General features: G+C 39.7%; 1 protein-coding gene across 1 annotated transcript; it reads left to right on the forward strand.

The window, feature by feature from the left end:
• The first annotated feature begins 3,052 nt into the window (after positions 1–3,052).
• On the forward strand, positions 3,053–4,334 carry LOC105629482 (A20/AN1-like zinc finger family protein). The gene is made up of 2 exons (XM_012211089.4): positions 3,053–3,274; positions 3,418–4,334. The coding sequence occupies exon 2, from the start codon at positions 3,466–3,468 to the stop codon at positions 3,943–3,945; it is 480 nt and encodes a 159-aa protein (XP_012066479.1). The 5' UTR covers positions 3,053–3,274; positions 3,418–3,465; the 3' UTR covers positions 3,946–4,334.
• Positions 4,335–22,966: the final 18,632 nt, after the last annotated feature.

The following is a 22,966-nucleotide window of genomic DNA, read 5'->3' on the forward strand; positions in this document are numbered from 1 at the left end:
CATAAAAATGTTAAGTGGGTCGTGTTGACCTGTACACTGACCCACTTAGCCTACTTATGATATTTTTAATTTTTAACCTATTTAACTCCAAATCATATTTAAAAATAAATTTTTATACATAAAATATATAGATTCTCCAAGATTCATGACTAAAATAAAAAAAATTTAATACAAAAATAAATTTTAAATAGAGTTTTAATTGCGTATTTATATTTGACACTAAAATTATTTCTTCACCCTAAAATAAACAGGTCACTGGTCTAACCCTCGTATCAATCCGTGAGACGACATGTTTATATTCGTGTATAAATGGATGACCCATTTATGACATGAACCCGTTTAACCTCAACCCTAACTCATTTATTTCACGTGTTAGATGAATCGTGTTCGCGTGTCATGATCCATTTTGACGCTCCTAGCTTTTTCGTTATTTTTATGGTTATTTTTATTAAGTTTTCTCTAGGAGTTCTTTTAAATTTTATTTTATTTTGTTTTATTTTAGTTAGACTTATTTATATTTTTCAATAAAACTTCCTTGCATCATATTTAATATGAGGAATTTTTTAGGATTTTAATGGGAAAGCAGCCAAAAGTGCAAAAGAAGATTAAAAGTAGAAATTTGGCCATGACAGTCCGCAAGAAGCACGAGCAGGGCGTGCTATCCAGCATCCCTATGCTACTCTGTAGGATTTAACTTGGACGGAGATTCAATATTAAGCCTGTGCTGCCTGCATAAATCTGCATGAAAATATTTTAAGATGTGCCTTATTAAAGCTGGAGTCCTATTTAGATGCTGAGAGAGTCCTAATTGGGAAGGAATACAAAGTCTAATTAGTTTCCTATCTCCAAAAGATTTCTTCCTCAATAGAGATTCACTTTTCTAAACAATTCGAAGATTTTCTAGATAATCTATATAAAGAGAGACTCTAGCTATTTTGATTTTTATCTTTTGTTCTATTATTCTTAACTCTACATAGTTTCTCTCTTTAAGACTTTAAGTATTTAAGTTGGTGTCAATATTTAAGTAAGTCGGCTAAGCTAATTGTTGACTAGTTTTTATTTCTGAACTCTTTTCTTGTTTATTTTTATTATGAGATCATTTATAAGTTTAATTGAGTTTAATTTATTTACTATATCGAACTAAATCTTTTTACTAGGGATATGATGTAGCTTAAATTCAACTCCAATTTATAATCTTAGATTTTATTTTATTTTTTCAAGTAAAATTTATTATTGATTTTAATGATTCTAGGCAGTAGTTTCTCTTCTGCATTGATTTATTTCATTAATCACTATCGGAAGAATGGTTTTTGCTATGAATAGGTTAGTAAATTTTATGGGAATACCAACTTGATGCGAGAGCTAGTTGATTTGCCTCGTGTGAGATTTTCATAAAATTAAAGCCTTTAATTTGTGAATCCTGAATAATCATATAACTTAATGATTTAATCTATGATTGGTTGCGTCGTTGAGAGATGGGTAATTGAATTGGGTTAAAATAGTTAACAAAACATCGAGAGAACTTATTAGCAATTTTAGGGTTATTTCTCATTATTGAATAATTAAAAATTGATTATCAAACTAATATGATAAATTAGATAGAATTAGGTGAAGTCAAATTTCCCAGTGACCTTTAAACCTTGATTTCTTTTCAACAATCACTTGTTTGATTTCTTACTATTTTATTTCTTTTATTTTTAAATTTATTCTCCTTATTATCATTTAAATAATATAGGTTGAAACGATATTGGTACTTGGTATGCAATTTTCGTAAGACCATACTCTACTCACTCTTTATTATTTGTTGCAATTTTGTACACTTGCGAATTTGCCCTCTGACTTTTCCAAACCAAAAATATCATTTTAAGGTTTAAAGATCTAAATCAATCAAAATGTATAAATATGCTTATTCACTTAACAATTTTAGTTTAGTTACGCTTAAACTTTGATGGAAATTAATTGTGCTTTCATTTTGATAATTACATATACTGCACATAATGATTATTTGATCATTTTCATTAGGATCCGTTTGGTTCAACAATTCATATCAACTGATAGTTGATAACAGTTAGTTGATTAATATTGACGTTTGATAAAATTTTAGCATCAATTATTATTAAAATATAAAATGGCCATTAAAAATTTAATTGCCTTTTATTTTATTTTATTTTTGGTATAAACCACTGGTATTCGATTAATCACCAGGAACCGCTTAATTCGGCTCAGGGCTTACTTACAGTTAAGGGTCCTCACCATTCCTTGCAGGTGCGTTTAGTGGGAATCAAACTCAAGAGCTCTTTTACATGTTCAGCTTGCGTTGCCAATTGAGCCACAATCCGTAAGTAATTTGTCTTTTATTTTAATTCATAAAGCGTTATTGTTTTTATATATCATAGTATACAATGCATATGTATGAGGAGAATATGTAATTTTTTTAGTTTAATATACTATGTAATAAAAATGTTAATTAACTTTTTTTAAAAAATAATATTTAATAAAAACTTATTATGATCATAATATGTTAATTTGAATAAAATTATTTTTTTAATTTTAATAAAATCATATTTAAATCAGCTAGTAACTAATATGAAAATTTTCAAAATTTTCTATCCGCTGCCAAGCTTGCTGATTAGGAAGCTTATCAAACAAAAACTAGATTGTTAACTCCAATAACCTAATTGTTTAGTGCGAATCAACATATCCATACAACTAAATCATGTATGTTATCGATTTAATCCTTTATTTAACGGTAAATGTAGTATCTTTTGGATGAGAACTAAATAATTTAACGATTTAAATTTTAATGATTAATCATAATATTTATGAAATAAGAAGGATGAAATTATAATTAGAATCAAACATGAGGGACTACAAAGTTATAAAAAGAAAAAGAAAGAGATAAAAAACCACCTGAACAAAATTGAGGGCCGCTGGCTTCCAGCCTGTCTTCAGATATTATTTTCCCCTTATTTTCAACTAATAAAAAAATGAAAAAAAAACAATTTATAATAAAATAACTAAAACCAATAATTAAGTTTGATTATCCTCCTTTGTCCCTTTTCGCCGCTGCTTCCTCTTTCTGTTTCTGTTTGTTTCTTCAAATTTCCTTTTTTATTTTTTATTTTTTCAATTTTAATCTCTCCCTTTCTCATTTAATATTCCTTTTCTGACTCTTTCCTCTCTGATAATTCTTCCATGTTAAGATTCTCGTCTCTGCTTATCCTTTTCCATTTCCATTTCCACTCCTAATTCTCTTTTTAAACGAATACCTCAGGTACGTCTCTCTCTCTCTCTCTCTCTCTCTCTCTCTCTCTCTCTAATTCAAAGTTCTTTTCGATTTCTGGTGTTTAGTTCCCGAGAAAGTAAACGAGGTTGATGTTCTTATTAAATCTTCGTTATTTTTGAATAATCTTTCAGGTTTCACAGATAAAAAAAAGAATCGAAATTGAGATCTACGAGTCAATCATGGCGGAGGAGCACAGATGCCAAGCGCCGGAAGGTCACCGCCTTTGCGCTAACAACTGTGGGTTTTTCGGGAGTCCGGCGACGATGAACCTCTGTTCTAAATGTTATGGAGATTATTGTCTCAAAGAACGACAGCAACAGCAACAAGAAGCATCTATTAAAGCCTCTCTTTCCATTGCATCTTCGCCATCTCCTTCTCCACTCGTTGATTCTCAGCCTCCCACTCCGTCGATTGCTCTGCCTGATGTACGAAGTCCGTCGACGGAGGTTTCAGCCGCGTTTGAGCAGCCGAATCGGTGCTTTGTTTGCAGGAAGCGGGTCGGGTTGACCGGTTTTAGATGTCGGTGCGGGACCACGTACTGTGGTACTCATAGGTACCCGGAGAAACATGGCTGCACCTTTGATTTCAAGAAGGTCGGAAGAGAGGAGATCGCGAGGGCAAATCCTCTCATCGTGGCTGAGAAGCTGGAGAAGATTTAATCTGAACCGTCAGATCGTATGACTTTGAAAAACATTAGAATGATCGGGGTTGCATCAGATGAACAATTACCACAGTCGATCTCAGCCGTAAATCATGGACTCGATCTGGCAAAGAACTATGGCTTTCCATAATTTATTTTCTCTCTTCCTTTTAAATAATAATAATATTATTATTAAGTTAAAATATATTATTATTATCAAATAATCCGTATGTGTGCCTTTGATTGTGTAAAAAGAAAAAGAATTGGGGTCAGTTTGCAAATTTTTTAAATGCCGTGTAGATTCCTCTTGTTAGGCAACTCGTGATTTTGGGTTTTGAATTATTGGTGTGTATTGAAAGCAATGGTAGAAGGCAGCCCATCTTTTTTATTTGATGGAGAGCTTTTCAAGTTGAGTTGAGTTGATACAGGTGGAATTGTTAGGTTGGTTAGTATAATTTTGTTTGTTTGGCAGCTTGACTTTAGTTGTAACTTTTGGGTAATTTCATACTTTCAACCAAAAATGGGAATCCCTTTTTTAAGGCAAGCACAAAGTTACATAAAAAAAAAAAAGAAAAAAAAAAAAAAAAAGAAGAGGAAGAAGATACAGGACGACAGGATAATTAAATTTGTATCTTTTTTTTTTTTTTTTATTCGGATGGAAAATTCGGAACGATTTCGAAGTTCCTGTAATCCTGGGTACACCTTTGTTACCAATCACCAAAAAACCAACATGCAGTCAATGTAAAACGCACGAGAGATCTATCAAAGTGGTGCCTACCTTTCCTCGACTCTGTAGCTCAAGATCTTGCAACAGAGTCCACACACAAAAATGCACAAAACATATCCCAACCTCTGTGAAACAGAATAAAAAACTTGACGATTCCCTCTCTCTCGCACCAAATTTTTATTTCCATCGCTTTCTCACTGTGCATTTATGATAGGAATGTTAAAATGAGTTGATAAAATTAAGCGGGTTAGGCTTCTGATTTTAGTGAAATATGTATTTTGACACTCCTATTTAGAGCATTTGGTTTTTTTGTTTGATTGACATTAATAAGAGTAGATAGCTTATATTAATGACTAACATGGCAGAGCCTCTCTCCAAATGATAATACCAACTTGGTTAAAAGCAATTTGCCAAAGCATGAGCTAACATATTAGCCTGACGTAGCCCAAGAGACTGAAATATCATTAATATCATCGATTAAATGCTTTCACAATCAAAACAACTCAAAGGGATAATAAGAATAGCATGAACATTAGAAGCAAGAAACAACTGATATAATCTTGAAACATTCCATAATCAACCTGTCACTTGGAAAAACATTAACCTCTTGCAAACCTGTCGGTCTAGGTGTTTCCACAAAAAAATTGGACTCTCGATTAAGCCAAGCATCCTCCCATCTATTAATTCTCTTACTGTTCCCAACTCGCCAATGTAAACTAGCATTTAGAATAATTTTGGTTCGCAACAAACTCTTCCAAGTAAAGCTTACGTTAGAAATATCCTGAGCTTCTAAACAAAGTTCCCTTAGGAAAATATTTAGCTTTGTAAAGTCTTTCTACAAAGAGTATTGGGGTTAGAGGTTAATCTTCCACTTGGCTTACCCAACATAACTAAATTAAAATGCTATTGAAAAGGAAGTGATGGGAGCAATTAATATGGACCGAGTGTTACTCAAACCAGTTCAAATAGAGGTAACGCTCGGTCAAATATTCATTAAGAGTTGTTTAACCATGTAATTAATGCCCAAGATTCTCGCTCGACATTTATTCTCTCAGTTAGAATATGAAAGATACTATAAATATTTGTATCTCATCCCATTAGAGGACATGACACCTAATAGCAATTTCTAAATATTTCTCTATTTTACTTCTATCAAATTGGTGCGGTGAGTGTGGGACATACCTAATTCTCACTCGACATTTATTCTCTCAGTTAGAATATGAATATAAATATTTGTATCTCATCCCATTAGAGGACGTGACACCTAATAGCAATTTCTAAATATTTCTCTATTTTACTTCTATCAAATTGGTGTGGTGAGTGTGGAACAGACCTCAGTTATTTAATCTCTTTCTCTTAAAATCACCTCAAAAATGACATCCAATGAGTCTCAGAATATGCTTAATGGTGCTCAAGATACAAGTATGAAGTCTATTCCACACCTGACTTTGAACATAGTGTGAATACTCAAATTTTGAGGCTTCTCATGTTGTTGGTGGCATGTGAAACTCTTTAAATGGAGGAAAACACGCTGCTACAGTGACATGCCAATTAGTTTGACTTTGCTACAGTAAATTTGACTTTGCTACAGTAACTTTGACTTTGCTGCAGCAACTGTGCAAACAGTCCGGCCGGACCGGAGGCTATTTTGGACATTTATTGGAAATATGTCAATATGGTACTTGAAACGTCCGGAATTTCACGAGGATCGCAGAACCGGTCCCGGAATGATTTTTGGAGGTCGGAAACTCCCAAAAAAGCTCCCGGAGCGAGACATGGTGGCCACCACCAGCTACGGCGGCGCCGGCCGCCGGACACGGCGGCTCCTGCCGCCCAGCATGGGTGGCACCTGCCGCCCCACCGCCTGGGCGGCAGCAGCCGCCCAGCATGGGCGGCACCTGCCGCCCCACCGACTGGGCGGCACCTACCGCCCTCCCAGGCGGCACCTGCCGCCCAGCCTCTTGGGCGGCAGCTGCCGCCCTGGACCCGAAAATGGCCTATAAATAGACCATTTTCAGCCATTTTCTGGCACCCCGGTCTGTGTTAACGGACGAATCCTTCTCCCTCTCACGCTCCTTGCGTTTTCTTTACCGCTTTTTGCATTTAATTTAATTTTTATTGCATTTTTATTGTGATATTTGGACATTAAAATTAAACAAATTAAAATTAATTAATATTTCCTAAGCGAGGAGCTTAATCCGGAGTTAAGAAGCGGTCGTCGATTAAATCAGGTATGTAAACAAAACTCTGCCTATTTAATTTTAGCACTTCATGCATATTTCTCTTCTACTCTTAATAATTCTACAATTGCATAAATGCATCCACGTCATTATTTTTGGTAAATAAACTGCCTTAATTAATTTGATTAAGCTTAAATGCCCGGTTAATCAATAATCGTGGTATTAAAGTTTAAATCCGACAATATTGGCTAAAAGAGCCTAGTTAATCAATAACTACGGTTCAATTGCCTTATTTCGAACAAATCCGGCTTAAGTCCAATTAATCAATAATTGTGGCTAAAAGCCTTAATCAATCACGTCTCGACAATAAATTGTGATTAAGCTCGAACGCCCGATTAATCGATAATCGTGGCATTAAAGCCCAAATCGCACATTTTGGCAAACTAATTGCCTAAAACAACACATTTTGGCCAAAGGCCTTAAAACCAACCATTTTGGCGACAATCGCCTAAATCGCACATTTTTGGCAAACTAATTGCCTAAAACAACACCTTTTGGCTAAAGGCCTAAAATCAACCATTTTCGGCAACAAATCGCTTAAAATCAATCTTTTGGCAAAATGCCTTAAAATCAACATTTTCGGCTTAAAACCGTAAAATCAACCATTTTGGCGACAATCGCCTAATTCGCACATTTTGGCAACAATTGCCTAAATCAAATCATTTTGGCTAAAAGCCATTAAAATCAACATTTTTGGCAACATGCCTAAAAATCAATCAATCTTTGGTGAAATGCCTAAACAAAATGCACAAAGCATACACACACTCATGCACGAAGCATACACACAAAATGCACAAAGCATACACACGAAATGCACAAAGCATACATACACTCATGCACAAAGCATACACACTCATGCACAAAGCATACACACTCATGCACAAAGCATACACACTCATGCATTAAGCATACCCCTTCAAAGCCCTTCAAAGAAGGCCTATCGAACTACGTTGACTTTGATCTTCCATTCAAACGGAAGTACGTAGGCACGTTCGGGATTTCACCCCGGGTGGCAAGTCAAAATCACTCAAACATTTCATTAATCCATCATTTACCTTGCAAAGCATTCATTCATCGGTTAGTTTATCGGCATGACATAGTCTCGGGATCCATCTCGGGTTCGTAGATTGTGCCTTAATCATTGGGATAATTAATCTAGTAACTAGGTTAATTAAAAATGGAGTCACTTAGGGTTTTTTCCTAGTTTACCCTAAAATAATTAAACAAGGTGGCGACTCACACACATCACGTGTATTTCTTCTCATTCATCATATGCATCACATGCTTATGACATTTGGGGAAGGGGTTCACAGTTTGGCGACTCTGCTGGGGACTTATGTAATTAATTTGCATAAAGTGGACTACAATTGTTGTGAAAACTAACCGGCCTTTCTTTAAGGCATCATTTTATTATGCTTTGTTTTGCAGGGTACCCTAATACGAATCAAGTGTTCTTTCCTTAAGAATATTTGATAAATCCGGACTTAATTGAAAGATGTGATTAAGACATTAAAACTTGTTGATTTATTTGCACGATTGGGAATCCTTTTCTCCATTGCATAAAAAATGAATTTCAAATGAATTTCTTCTCCTTCTGTTCAAACTTCTGAGTCTGGATAGCAAGTAGCGCTGATCGGCAGGTCTCTTTGATTATGTCGACGGACAGCCAAAGCGTCCTCCCTGTTGCCGCAAACCATCCCTAATCCTTTTGGGAATGGCCCATGGGCATGCGTACCGTTGGACCCACGCGAAACTCTTTGTTTCACATGTGGTTAGGTATATCCATGCTCAAGGCTCAAGGGTCCCTTAATAAACCGATTCTCTATTTTGTGTCATAGCCTATAGAACCTATCCTTTAGGACTGTATGCTCCCAATGGTACGAATCATCTCATTAAAATAAATTATGACGTGTTGTTGTGCGCATTCACGACATACCATAAGCATTAAAAAAAAAAAAAAAGAAAGAGAGAAGAGAGTGGAGGGACACAAAAATATCCTTCTGTTTGTCAGTCATGCACAGTTGGACAAAGAGTCGGTCTACCTCATATCAGTTACTCTGACACACAATACCGCCCACTATACCCTAATGCGATTACCCTTACACTTACAGGTACCCCCTGTGCAAGCGACCACAATAATACCAGACACACCTACAGTGCTATCACCAACCTCAACTACACCGATGGCATCACTAGCTGACATCCAAACCCTCATGGAACAAATGGAAGCCAGAATACAGGCTAGGATGAATGAGGCATTGGCTGCCCAAAGAACCGCCCTATTAGCTGAACTAAGTGGTGGTAATGGAAGTGGGGCTTCCGCTGGGGGGAGTGGTCCTGCTGCCTCCAACCAAGGACCTGGCTCTGCGCCTACGTCTTCAAACCCTAACTTGGATGAAATGACCTCCAAAACTGCTTCTGAGCTGGAAGCTCAAAGAATGAGAGAAAAACTGGAATTGCTAGAAAGGTCTGTTACTGCTCTAAAGACCCACAAGGAGGTGGTGGACATGGACTCTTTGTCCTTGTTCCCCGAAGCAAGATTGCCTACTAAGTTCAAAATGCCAAACATGGACAAGTTTGATGGAACCACCTGTCCTAAAACACACTTGAAAATGTATGTGGGCGCCCTTAACCCATTTGGATTAAGCAGCGAGCTCCTTGCTCAGTTGTTCCAACAATCCCTGACTGGTGCTGCTTTGAGATGGTTTGTCAGTTTGGACCGCTCTAAGATGAAAACCTGGGAGGATGTTTGCAATGCTTTTAATTCTCAGTATCACTATAATATAGAAGTTGATGTTACTCGAAGAGAACTAGAAACTACCAAACAAAAGAACAATGAACCCTTTTCCTCGTTCCTTACGAGGTGGAGGGCCAAGGCCGCCCAAATGATCAATCGACCTTCAGAACAAGAACAGGTGGACATAATCTTAAAAAACTTGTTGCCTGTCTATCAACAACAGTTACAGACTCAATATCTACCATCATTCCAGTCGCTCATTGCCACTGCTACGAAGGTGGAGGATTTACTTCAAATGGGGCAACTAAAAGAAGAATCGGGGGCCTCAAAATACAAAAAACCTAGTCAAGTTAGCAAAGTCCACGAAGTGGCAAGCATTACTCCCACAAATCCTCTACGTGTGGGAAATATGAGAGCTGGCAGTCAGTCAAGAAGAACCTACACTGATCTCGGAATGCCAATCCTTTTGGTATTCCGAGAGGCTGTTAAAGCAAACTATATCAAACCTTTGGAAGCAAGACCACCACCCAACTCACTACCAAGGAATTACAAAGCCGATGAATATTGTGAGTATCATCAGGGATATGGGCACAAGACTGAAGCATGTTGGACCCTCAAAAATCGCATCCAAGACCTAGTGGATAATGGTTCGATTATTCCACGAAGCAAACCAAACATTAGCACTAACCCTTTACCAAATCACGGGGTAAATGCTATTGTTTCTGACCAAGAATTGATAGATCCTTTCGAGCTATTCTTGGAAATGAATGAAATCTGTGTCCTAGATCTGAATGACCTATCTGAGGAGGTCGATGCTATAACCAGAAGCGGGAGACAGTATGAACCTTTAGTCTTGGACAAAATTCCAAATAATCCCTACCAAAGAACAGAGGAGAAGGAGGATCCGGTCCTATCACAATTAAAAAAGACACAAGCTAAGGTGTCAATCTAGGAACTTTTAGCATCATCTTTTCCTCATCGCCAAGCTCTTTGCAAGGCTTTGAGCCAACTTCAGACATCGGTAGAGGTTAGCCCTGAAGTGCTAGTGTCCACCCTCACTCAATCATCTAAAATGCAAAGCATCGGGTTCTCTGATGATGACTTACCTAAGGAGGGAAGCAGTCACAACAATGCTCTTTATGTCACCATTCAGACTAGAGACAAAACTGTACCCATGGTTCTCATTGACAATGGGTCAGCATTGAACGTCTGTCCACTAAGGGTAGCCAGCTGTTTGGGGTTAGAAGAGACAGATTTCATTCCATCTGACCAGATAGTGAAAGCCTATGATAGTACCCGAAGGGAAGTATTGGGGGTTGCTATGCTAAAATTGACAGTCGGGCCAGCTGTGATGGAAGTCCCATTCCAGGTAATTGATGTACCGACCAGCTTTAATCTACTTTTGGGTCGACCATGGATCCACCATGCCAAGGCAATACCCTCGTCCTTACACCAAAAAGTCAAGTTTCCTTATGAGGACAAGGTTATTACTATCCAGGGAGATGACTACAATCAGTTGAAAAAGCCGAAAGGCGAGCCTCTCTTTGAGGTCAACCCTGAGACTACCAACTTGCCCCTTTCGGGATTTCAATTTGACACTGTGCAGTTCATAGAAGGGAAGACTACAAACTCCCGAATTCTCTTTGATTTCGGGACGGTGCAGATAAATTGCATAGTTCCTTTAATGCTGAAAATGTCCTATCTGCCAGGAATGAATATGGCAAGGTCCGGAAAGACATACCCCGCATTGCAAGCCTGGGAATGTCCGGTGAATGAAGGGACTTTCGGGCTAGGTTATCAGCCTACTGATGAAGACCGTGCTGAGAAGACCAGAAGAGGAAAGAAGAAAAACATACAGATGCCATCACGCTTCTTGACTTTAAATAGTCACTTCTGCAAATCGGGAGAGACGATTCCTTATCGTAACTTCCAAGAACCATTTTACTGCCCGACTGCTAAAAAGATGCTGCCTGGGTTAGAAATATTCTCTGATGTATGGGGTAACAAGCCTGAAACGAAGACCGATCCGGAAGTGGAAGACTTCATGCAGCCTAGTCTCTTTGATGAGGTTGCAGTCATTACAGGAAACGGTGAAGACCAAGATCTACTGAGCCTAATCAAGCCGAATGAAGGGCCTCTCACCAACTGGTACACCGAGGAGGAACATGCTGCTTACGAACCCCCTCCCGAGTCGAACCTAGAGTCAAAAGTTGTAATCAAGTCCTGTATTGAGTTTGAGTCTGACCCTGGGTATGAAACTGAGCCGGAGTCCAGCCCCAATTCTGAGTCGTCTGTGTCGGATTTTGAAAATCCAAATTTCAAATTTGATGTAATCTTTGAAGACGATTCCGTCATAATCAATAAAGGTTTGCAGATTCTTGATTACCCCGCGTGTCTATCTTTCCAAGCATTTCCAAGCAAAAATAAGAAAAAGAAATAAACGAAATAAAAAATGAAAAAGAAAAAATAATAATTGGCAAAGAAGAAAATGAATATACATACATTGCATTTGATTGTGCTAACAGGAAACAAGTCAGTGAATGCTTGAAGAAGTTCGCCGATTGCTTCATGTGGAAGGCAAGCGACATCACGGGAATTGACCCAGCAATAGCGGTACACAAAATCCCAGTATACCCCGAGGCTAAGCAGTAAAACAGAAGCTAAGAAGGCTGAAGACAGAATGGTCTTTGAAGATCAAGGAAGAAGTGGCCAAGCAACTGGAAAACAAGTTCATAGAACCTATCGCCTACCCAACATGGTTAGCAAATATTGTGCCAGTGCCGAAGAAAGACGGTAAGGTCAGAATGTGTGTTGATTATAGGGATTTGAACAAGGCGTGTCCGAAGGATGACTTCCCCCTACCGCATATTGACTTGTTAGTAGACCGAATGGTGGGACACGAGATGGTCTCCTTGACCGATCTTGCTGTCGGGTACAACCAAATAATGATGCATGTGCCAGACAAAGAGAAAACGGCATCCATCACGGAGTGGGGAACCTACTGCTACAGGGTCATGCCTTTTGGGCTCAAAAATGCCGGGGCAACCTATCAAAGAATGGCGACGACCATCTTCCATGACATGATTCACGAAGAAGTAGAAGTGTACATGGACGATATGGTTGTTAAATAAAAAACAGCTGAAGAACATACAACGGCGCTTGAGAAGTTCTTCCTTAGACTTCGAAAGTACAATTTAAAACTCAACCCGGCAAAATGTCTGTTTGGAGCTACATCCGGAGTATTTCTGGGGCATATGGTCAGTCGGAAGGGCATAGAAATTGATCCTTCGAAAGCCAAAGCCATTCTGGAAATGCCAGCTCCAAGGACGGAAAAAGAAGTCCGGGGTTTCCTGGGAAGACTACAGTATATCAGCCGGTTCATCAATCAACTGGCAGACACTTGTGGTCCTATGTTCAAGTTGCTCAGGAAAGGAGTAGCCGTAAAATGGAATGAGGATTGTCAGAAAGCTTTCGACCAAGTCAAGCAATATCTGTTATCCCCACCAGTCTTACAGCCACCAAGGCTAGGAAAGCCTTTGCTGTTGTACCTATCAGTGACAGAAGAAGCGATGGGTGCAATGCTAGCTCAACAAGCAGAAGATACAAGGGTAGAAAATGCCGTGTATTACCTTAGCAAGAGGATGCTAGAATCTGAGCTAAAATACAATAAGATAGAGAAGTTGTGTTTTGCTCTGGTAAGGGCCTGTACAAAACTGCAGCACTACCTCTCGTCTTACACCACCTACGTCTTTTCTGAATTGAACCCCTTGAAATTCCTTATGGAGAGGCCGGTTCTTGACTGTAAAATGGCTAAGTGGGTGTCGGTGCTCGCAGCTTATGATTTAAAATTTGTACAACGAAAGGCGGTGAAAGGCGGAGCCTTGGCTGATCAACTAGCAGAATTACCTGTCGAAGAACAAATGCCGGAGGTAGAATTTCCTGATGAAGACTTGTTAAGCTTAGAAAGTGAAGTTTGGGAGATGTACTTCGATGGAGCTTCGAATTACCATGGAAATGGGGTTGGAGTTGTATTCAAAACTCCTTGTGGAGAATACATCCCAATCGCAGTCAAATTGGATTTCAACTGCACTAACAATGAAGCCGAGTATGAAGCTTGCGTAAGAGGGTTAGAAGCAGCCTTGGAAAAGGAGATAAAGATCCTCAAGGTTTTCGGAGATTCCAACTTAATAGTCTCCCAGGCTTTAAGGAAATGGAAAATTAAAGAAGAGCGTTTGGTTCCTTATCTACAACGCTTGGATGAATTGGCTCAGCAATTTGACGGTTTATCCTTCCATTACTTGCCACGAGCCAAAAATCAATTTGCAGATGCTCTAGCCACTCTAGCCTCCATGGTCAATGTAGAAGAGGATCGAATCATTCGACCCTTGACAGTGCGGCTACAGAAACAGCCAGCACATATCATGAATTTGGTCGACGATAAGCCCTGGTATTGGGATATACAAAATTATCTTCAGAATGAAGCCTACCCGGAGGGATCTACCAAAACTGATCAACGGACATTGAGACAGTTAGCATCCGGATATTTCCTCACTGAGGGAGTTCTGTATAAGAGAAGTTGGAACGGCCTGCACCTAAGATGCGTTGATGAGGGAGAAGCTCAAACCATCATGGATTCCCTACATAATGGGGAGTCTGGTCCACACATGCACGGGATAGCCTTGGCTCGGAAAATCATGAACCTGGGTTATTACTGGTCAACCATGAATGCAGATTGCGTGAGGCACGCGCAGAAGTGTCACAAATGTCAAATTTTTGCTAAGCTGCAAAGACAACCTCCGGTCAATTTGAGTCCTATTGCTTCACCATGGCCTTTCGCAACTTGGGGCATAGACGTGATCGGAAAAATCCACCCGAAGGCCTCTAACGGCCATCAATTCATCCTGGTTGCTGTAGATTATTTCACTAAGTGGATCGAAGCAGCCGCTTATTCAGTTTTAAATGCCAATAAGGCAGCACAGTTTGTCCGTACTAACATCCTTTGTCGGTATGGAACACCGTTCGGGATCATCACGGATAATGGGTCTCACTTTCAAAGTGAATTTTCTGACCTGCTGAAGCAAAAGAAAATTCAACATCATAAGTCCTCACCCTATCGTCCACAAGCAAACGGGGCTGTAGAAGCTGCGAATAAGGCTATAAAAGTCATTTTGCAGGAGACTGTTAAAAAGCACAAAGCTTGGCACGAACAGTTACCGAATGCCCTATGGGGATATAGGACTTCAATCAGAACGCCCACTGGAGCAACTCCGTATTCTTTGGTACATGGTATGGAAGCAATATTGCCTATTGAGCTGGAAGTTCAGTCGACAAGGATTATTCAGGAAAGCCAGATCAACGAAGCAGATTGGGCTAAGAATTATCACTTGCAACTTTTGGGTATGGATGAAAAGCGATTGCAAGCAATCCACCAAACTCAAGTCTACCAAAGAAGAATGGCACGACATTTTGATAAGAGGGTCAAAGACCGGAAGCTGGAAGAAGGTTGTTTGGTCCTGAAGGAGATTAGACAGCCAATCATAGACCCACGTGGGAAGTTTCGTCCTCATTGGGCTGGACCCTATGTGTTGAAGAAAGTATTGTCCGGCGGAGCCGTCATCTTGACTGATTTAGATGGTTTGGAATTCACGAATCCATGTAATTTAGATCAGTTAAAAAGATATTTTGTGTAATAAGCATTGCATAATGTAAAATGAACTACACTAGACCTGATTCTCTCTGGAAAAAAGAAATTATGTATCGGAGATATGTAGGCAACCCTCATTGGGTACGGTCTAAACATTAATGAAAATCATTCCATAATTCTTTCCTCTTTGCCAACAATAAAAAAAAATATATAATAATAACAATAATAAAAAAAAAGGATAAAAATAAAAAAAAAAAAAAAAGAAGAGAAAAACCCGCTAAGTCGAAAACCCGAAAAGGGCGGCTTAGGCAAAAATCGGGGCCCGCTAAGTTGAAAACCCGGAAAGGGCGGCTTAGGCAAAAATGGGTAGCTCGCTAAGTTGAAAACCCGAGAGGGCGGCTTAGGCAAAAATCAGAGCTTGAATAAATAAAGTTGGAAAATGCTTGGAAATAAAATGACACTCCAATTAAAAAAAAAAAGAAGCAATAAAGCCAAACGGTACAAGCCAAATCCAAAGGAACGTACATCCAAAAATCCAATGCCAAAACACCAAAATCCACACCCAAAGTCCCAAGTAAAAGACAAAAGAGTTCAAACAAAGCCAAAACACCAAAAGTCCAAAAGCCTATTAGAGTCTAGGTACCCCGTCGCCTCCGTGGGGCAACGTCCTCCGAGTCATCCCCAGTTGCTGAACTCCCTCCAGCCTCGCCTGTCCGAGGAGCCAACATGATCTCCTCATCAGTCCTAATCCCATCACCATCGTCAGCCTGAGTCCAACCCTCGAGTGCACTCAGCAATGCGTTCCTCCTTGGCTTTTCCACTGGCCAGACAACGGTCATGAACCAGGTCCGATATTCAGGAGAAATATGAATACCAGCAGGATTAGGTAAGGGCCTAACCATGTGATGGTCTCTAACCCATGCCCTAAGAACGGCTCGGGTAACTCCCGGAGTAATGGCTGAATCAGCTAAAGAATCACCCATAATCGGAACAGTTTGATCTATCCCCATCTGCCTCAAAACGCGCGAAGCGCAGTACCAGGTACAATGTGTAAGGCCTAAAAGGTAAACCTGAGTATGACGAAAGCTAACCTGGATGAAGCGGGTGGTGTCATACCAGGGAACAAACCACAATACCTCATTTGGACCCAATTCCATTAGCCATGAAGTCCATGCATCAGCAGACGGGTATGTGATCAATATCCTCCGCATACGATACTGAGAAGGGTTGTAAGGCAAACGGGTAGGAGCAGCAACCACTTGAAGGTGGTCCTTCAACCAAACCTGGGTAATGGATCCTTTCTATTACAAAGGCATGAACCAAAAAAAAAAAAAAAAAAAAAAAAAGATGAGAGGAAAATACCTGGAGAATAATCGGGGAAACCGTCCAGTCCTCGAAGCCTAAAGCAGCTCTGTCAAGGCTCCTGATGGTTTCTGCCAGCACAATGCCGCCAATGCAGCTCATGTCCTCCATCTGTCGAATCATAGGGCAAAATCGCAGATCCCCGAAGCCTGGGTCCTTGTTAAACAAGAAACCAGATAATAAGCAAAATACAAAAGCCCGCATCCTCAGCCTCATCCGGTCTGGGTCATCTGAAAGAACCTCTGAAAATTCATCAATCAGGGGCAGCAGAATTGCCTTCTGGTCGTCAACAATCATGGCCTTAGCTTGTGGCCGGCTGAATTGAAATAAAATTTCAAATGACCGAACATACCCAACTTTAACCTCATGCCTGACTAAAGGGGCATTAGGGTCACACCCTATGATAGCACAAAACTCCTCGAAAAGAGGACACATCTCCTCCATCATGGCCCCGAACCGAAAAACGTGGGCCTCAGGGTCCCAGAATCTGATACAGGCCCATAAAAAGTTCCAGTCGATCACTACCCCCCTAAGGGTAATGATAGGAGAGAGGCCATACCTCTTCAAGTTGATCTTTTCAACTTTGGAGAGACTCCTAGCCCAGCTGTGCATGCTATGATTGAAAGAAGGATTCATTCTTTGGAAAAGATAAACACAGAGAGAAAAGAAGAAGAGAGAAGATAAGGAATGAGTGAAGAACCAAAACAAAGAACAAGCTTTTATAGGAGAAAATGCACCGAATAAGGGCGGTAGCAGCCGCCGAATTGCCACCGAATAACGGCGGCAGCAGCCGCCGAATAATGACAGCAACGGCCCCCACAAAATTCACAATCAGGCCCCAGAGGCCCGAAAAATCACATTCAGGCCCCAGAGGCCCGAAAAATCACATTCAGGCCGCAGTGGCCCGAAAAATCACAATCAGGCCCCAGAGGCCCGAAAAATCGCAATTCAGGCCGCAGTGGCCCGAAAAATCACAATCAGGCCCCAGAGGCCCGAAAAATCACAATTCAGGCCCCAGAGGCCCGAAAAATCACATTCAGGCCGCAGTGGCCCGAAAAATCACAATTCAGGCCAAAGTGGCCCGAAGAATTCACAATCAGGCCCCAGAGGCCCGAAAAATCACAATCAGGCCCCAGAGGCCCGAAAAATCACAATTCAGGCCCCAGAAGCCCGAAAAATCACATTCAGGCCACAGAGGCCCGAAAAATCACAATTCAGGCCACAGAGGCCCGAAAAATCACATTCAGGCCCCAGAGGCCCGAAAAATCACAATTCAGGCCCCAGAGGCCCGAAAAATCACATTCAGGCCAAAGTGGCCCGAAAAATCACATTCAGGCCAAAGTGGCCCGAAAAATCACAATCAGGCCCCAGAGGCCCGAAAAATCACAATTCAGGCCACAGAGGCCCGAAAATTCACAATCATGCCACAGAGGCCCGAAAAATCACATTCAGGCCCTAGAGGCCCGAAAAATCACATTTAGGCCCCAGAGGCCCGAAAAATCACATTCAGGCCAAAGTGGCCCGAAAAATCACATTCAGGCCACAGTGGCCCGAAAAATCACAATCAGGCCAAAGTGGCCCGAAAAATCACAATCAGGCCCCAGAGGCCCGAAAAATCACAATTCAGGCCCCAGAGGCCCGAAAATTCACATTCAGGCCACAGAGGCCCGAAATTCAAAACTCGGCCTAGGGTCCGAAAATTCACAACTCAGACCAAGGCCCCACAATCCCAATTTGGCCCAAGGTCCGAGTTTTCGCCTTCAAAATTTGCTCCATCAGACAACCACTGGCTCTCATAAATCATTTTTATGATAGCCAGTGGGGGGCTACTGTGAATACTCAAATTTTGAGGCTTCTCATGTTGTTGATGGCATGTGAAACTCTTTAAATGGAGGAAAACACGCTGCTACAGTGCCATGCCAATTAGTTTGACTTTGCTACAGTAACTTTGACTTTGCTGCAGCAACTGTGCAAACAGTCCGGCCGGACCGGAGGCCATTTTGGACATTTACTGGAAATATGTCAATATGGTACTTGAAACGTCCGGAATTTCACGAGGATCGCAGAACCGGTCCCGGAATGATTTTTGGAGGTCGAAAACTCCCAAAAAAGCTCTCGGAGCGAGACATGGTGGCCACCACCAGCTACGGCGGCGCCGGCCGCCGGACACGGCGGCTCCTGCCGCCCAGCATGGGCGGCACCTGCCGCCCCACCGACTGGGCGGCACCTGCCGCCCAGCCTCTTGGGCGGCAGCTGCCGCCCTGGACCCGAAAATGGCCTATAAATAGACCATTTTCAGCCATTTTCTAGCACCCCGGTCTGTGTTAACGGACGAATCCTTCTCCCTCTCACGCTCCTTGCGTTTTCTTTACCGCTTTTTGCATTTAATTTAATTTTTATTGCATTTTTATTGTGATATTTGGACATTAAAATTAAACAAATTAAAATTAATTAATATTTCCTAAGCGAGGAGCTTAATCCGGAGTTAAGAAGCGGTCGTCGATTAAATCAGGTATGTAAACAAAACTCTGCCTATTTAATTTTAGCACTTCATGCATATTTCTCTTCTACTCTTAATAATTCTACAATTGCATAAATGCATCCACGTCATTATTTTTGGTAAATAAACTGCCTTAATTAATTTGATTAAGTTTAAATGCCCGGTTAATCAATAATCGTGGTATTAAAGTTTAAATCCGACAATATTGGCTAAAAGAGCCTAGTTAATCAATAACTACGGTTCAATTGCCTTATTTCGAACAAATCCGGCTTAAGTCCAATTAATCAATAATTGTGGCTAAAAGCCTTAATCAATCACGTCTCGACAATAAATTGTGATTAAGCTCGAACGCCCGATTAATCGATAATCGTGGCATTAAAGCCCAAATCGCACATTTTGGCAAACTAATTGCCTAAAACAACACATTTTGGCCAAAGGCCTTAAAACCAACCATTTTGGCGACAATCGCCTAAATCGCACATTTTTGGCAAACTAATTGCCTAAAACAACACCTTTTGGCTAAAGGCCTAAAATCAACCATTTTCGGCAACAAATCGCTTAAAATCAATCTTTTGGCAAAATGCCTTAAAATCAACATTTTCGGCTTAAAACCGTAAAATCAACCATTTTGGCGACAATCGCCTAATTCGCACATTTTGGCAACAACTGCCTAAATCAAATCATTTTGGCTAAAAGCCATTAAAATCAACATTTTTGGCAACATGCCTAAAAATCAATCAATCTTTGGCGAAATGCCTAAACAAAATGCACAAAGCATACACACACTCATGCACGAAGCATACACACAATCATGCACAAAGCATACACACAAAATGCACAAAGCATACACACAAAATGCACAAAGCATACACACGAAATGCACAAAGCATACATACACTCATGCACAAAGCATACACACTCATGCACAAAGCATACACACTCATGCATTAAGCATACCCCTTCAAAGCCCTTCAAAGAAGGCCTATCGAACTACGTTGACTTTGATCTTCCATTCAAACGGAAGTACGTAGGCACGTTCGGGATTTCACCCCGGGTGGCAAGTCAAAATCACTCAAACATTTCATTAATCCATCATTTACCTTGCAAAGCATTCATTCATCGGTTAGTTTATCGGCATGACATAGTCTCGGGATCCATCTCGGGTTCGTAGATTGTGCCTTAATCATTGGGATAATTAATCTAGTAACTAGGTTAATTAAAAATGGAGTCACTTAGGGTTTTTTCCTAGTTTACCCTAAAATAATTAAACAAGGTGGCGACTCACACACATCACGTGTATTTCTTCTCATTCATCATATGCATCACATGCCTATGACATTTGGGGAAGGGGTTCACACATAGTAGTCAATCCAAATGATCACACCCAGATGACACCACATCTACTTCAAATCCTCCATTCGTAACAGATCCACAAGTGGCAAAAGCCTTAGCAAAAGTCTATAACAATTTTGCATCAATTTTGGAGCGATTTATGCACTTTCAGTCTTCGTCTTAACCTTCCTAGCACCACAACTATTCATTAAGAAATGGGAAGTGAGTTGGTATATAAGAAGAGGAAGAGCAAGCATATATGGCATAAGAAATTGAGCCGTCTTGGAGGATAGGAACAACACACATCAAGAACACTACAAATGTTCCAAATGAGGTGAGCGAAGAAAACTTTCGAGCAAGAACCAGAGAGATCAGAGAGACCCTTAATATAGGGTGACAGGAGATAGTAGTGATTATGGACTCAGAAATGACTCTCCATTATTACAGGAGGTGTTGACCGTATTTTTTCCATCAAAATTCAAGATGCCAGCATTTCAAAGATACGATGGCACGACAGATCCTAGAAGTCACCTAGCTATCTTCAGGACAATAATGCACATTCAAACAGCTACATATGCTTTATTATGCTGAGCGTTTTCAGCAACTTTGAAAGGACTAGCATAGGAGTGCTACCAAATGCTCAAAACAGGATCACTCAACTAAGTTCTACCTTCAAAGCTCTGTTTGTCACATGCATCCCGAGCAAATAGATCTCATTAGACCTGATTAATCTAAAAGTGGATTATGGAGAATCGCTCAAAGAGTACCTTATAAATTCCAGAAATTGGCTATGCAAATTGAGGACCTAAATGCAGAAGTGCCCATTAACGCCATGTCAAAAAATTGTAAGCATGAAAAATTGTTTGATTCCATTAATATTGACCATCCGCTTTTTTTTTTGCAGAATTAATGTCCCGAACAAACAACCATGCTCGGCTAGATGAGGCTTGGAAAATCCAATAAGCATAGACTAAAGCTCTACAGGAAAGGAAGAAGGACGATTCCGTAAAAAGACAATCACCCACAAGATTCAGTAGACCACACTTTGCTCAGACAAATACAAATCCAGAACACCATATTCCCAAGCAGAAGATGTTGAGGAAAAATATTCACCAAAAAAGAATAAAGAAGTTACTTATTACAATTGATCATCCAAATTATACTAACTTTTAAACAAAAAGGAAATAAAAGTAAAGAGCAAAATGGCAAAAGCTCTAAAATTAGTGCGCAACATTTAAAATCGTCAGCCTAAGTAAACTCAAGATAAAAATGAGTTAGAGAACTCAAAATCAAAGGCCTTGAGAAAAAGAAATATGAAATTTCATTAGAGAAAATATATATATATACCCTTCAACTTGGGGGAACATCAGAAATGACTATATTAGAGTCATTCTCTTGCCCAGCTTAATCTTGACCCAGCTCTTGTTCATTCTGATCTGATCCTACTCAAAAATCAAGCTCCAATTTATTGATAGTGTCAGCCACTTCTTTTTATACAAACTTCTTTTCGTACAAGCTCTAAGTCACTTTTCTACTAATCATAATCACATCTTAGTCCATCTCTTTATTGCTCAGCAGTCTGCTTAGCTAGCTCCAAAAGTCACATCCATTAAAGGAGAGGCTTGAATTGACGACTGGAACTAAAAAGGTGTATAACTTCTCAAAAAAGCAATTGACAATTAGGACACACGTGGAAGAGTTACAAGTTATCGGCCAAAATAGATTAAGAGGGGTCGATTTAAAAGAGAGCTTCTAAAAGAGAATAAGAAAATGGAATGAATAAGCATGTTAAAGATTTCAACCGAACATAAATGATTCGGTATATTTTAGGGAGGACTTTTGATAGAGCAATTAATAAAATTGACCAAGCAATTAATAAAATGGATTGACCGTTATTCAAATCAATCCAAATAAAGATAACACTCGGTCAAAAAGTCACTAAGAGTCATTTAACCATGTAATTAATGTTCATGATTCTTGCTCGATATTTATAACTGGGATCCTTGCTCGGCATTTATTCTATCGATTAGAATAAAAAAGATACTATAAATTGTTATATCTCATCCCATTAGAGGGCATGATATCTAATAGCAATTTTTGAATATTTCTCTCTTTACTTCTATTAGGAAGGAAATATGTTTCAATATAGATATTCAAGATAGAGCATTAGTCTATTAAAGGGAGAATTATCTTATTCAATGACTTAATTCAATTATTAAAGTGATTAGAGCACCTTTAAAATCATATGGAGAACTTAATTTAAGATCGAAAATTTTAGATTAGGTTTTGCTTAAGTGGTAATAAATGTTTATATTCAAACTACTTTTTTCTTTTTATTTTGGAAGGAAAACGTACAACTTTCATTAAATCAAATTATCACAAATCAAATCCGAAATAAATAGAGAAAGGACAAGACCTCACTCTTTAAAATAAGACATAAAATAAATAGAAATTGCTAAGAGATGAATAATTTTATTGGCTAATCTTTTTATAAAAAC

The sequence above is a fragment of the Jatropha curcas genome, chromosome 2 (assembly GCF_041381405.1).
Source record: "Jatropha curcas cultivar XTBG-Jc1 chromosome 2, XTBG_Jcur_1.0, whole genome shotgun sequence".
In the NCBI taxonomy this organism is placed as follows: Eukaryota; Viridiplantae; Streptophyta; class Magnoliopsida; order Malpighiales; family Euphorbiaceae; genus Jatropha; species Jatropha curcas.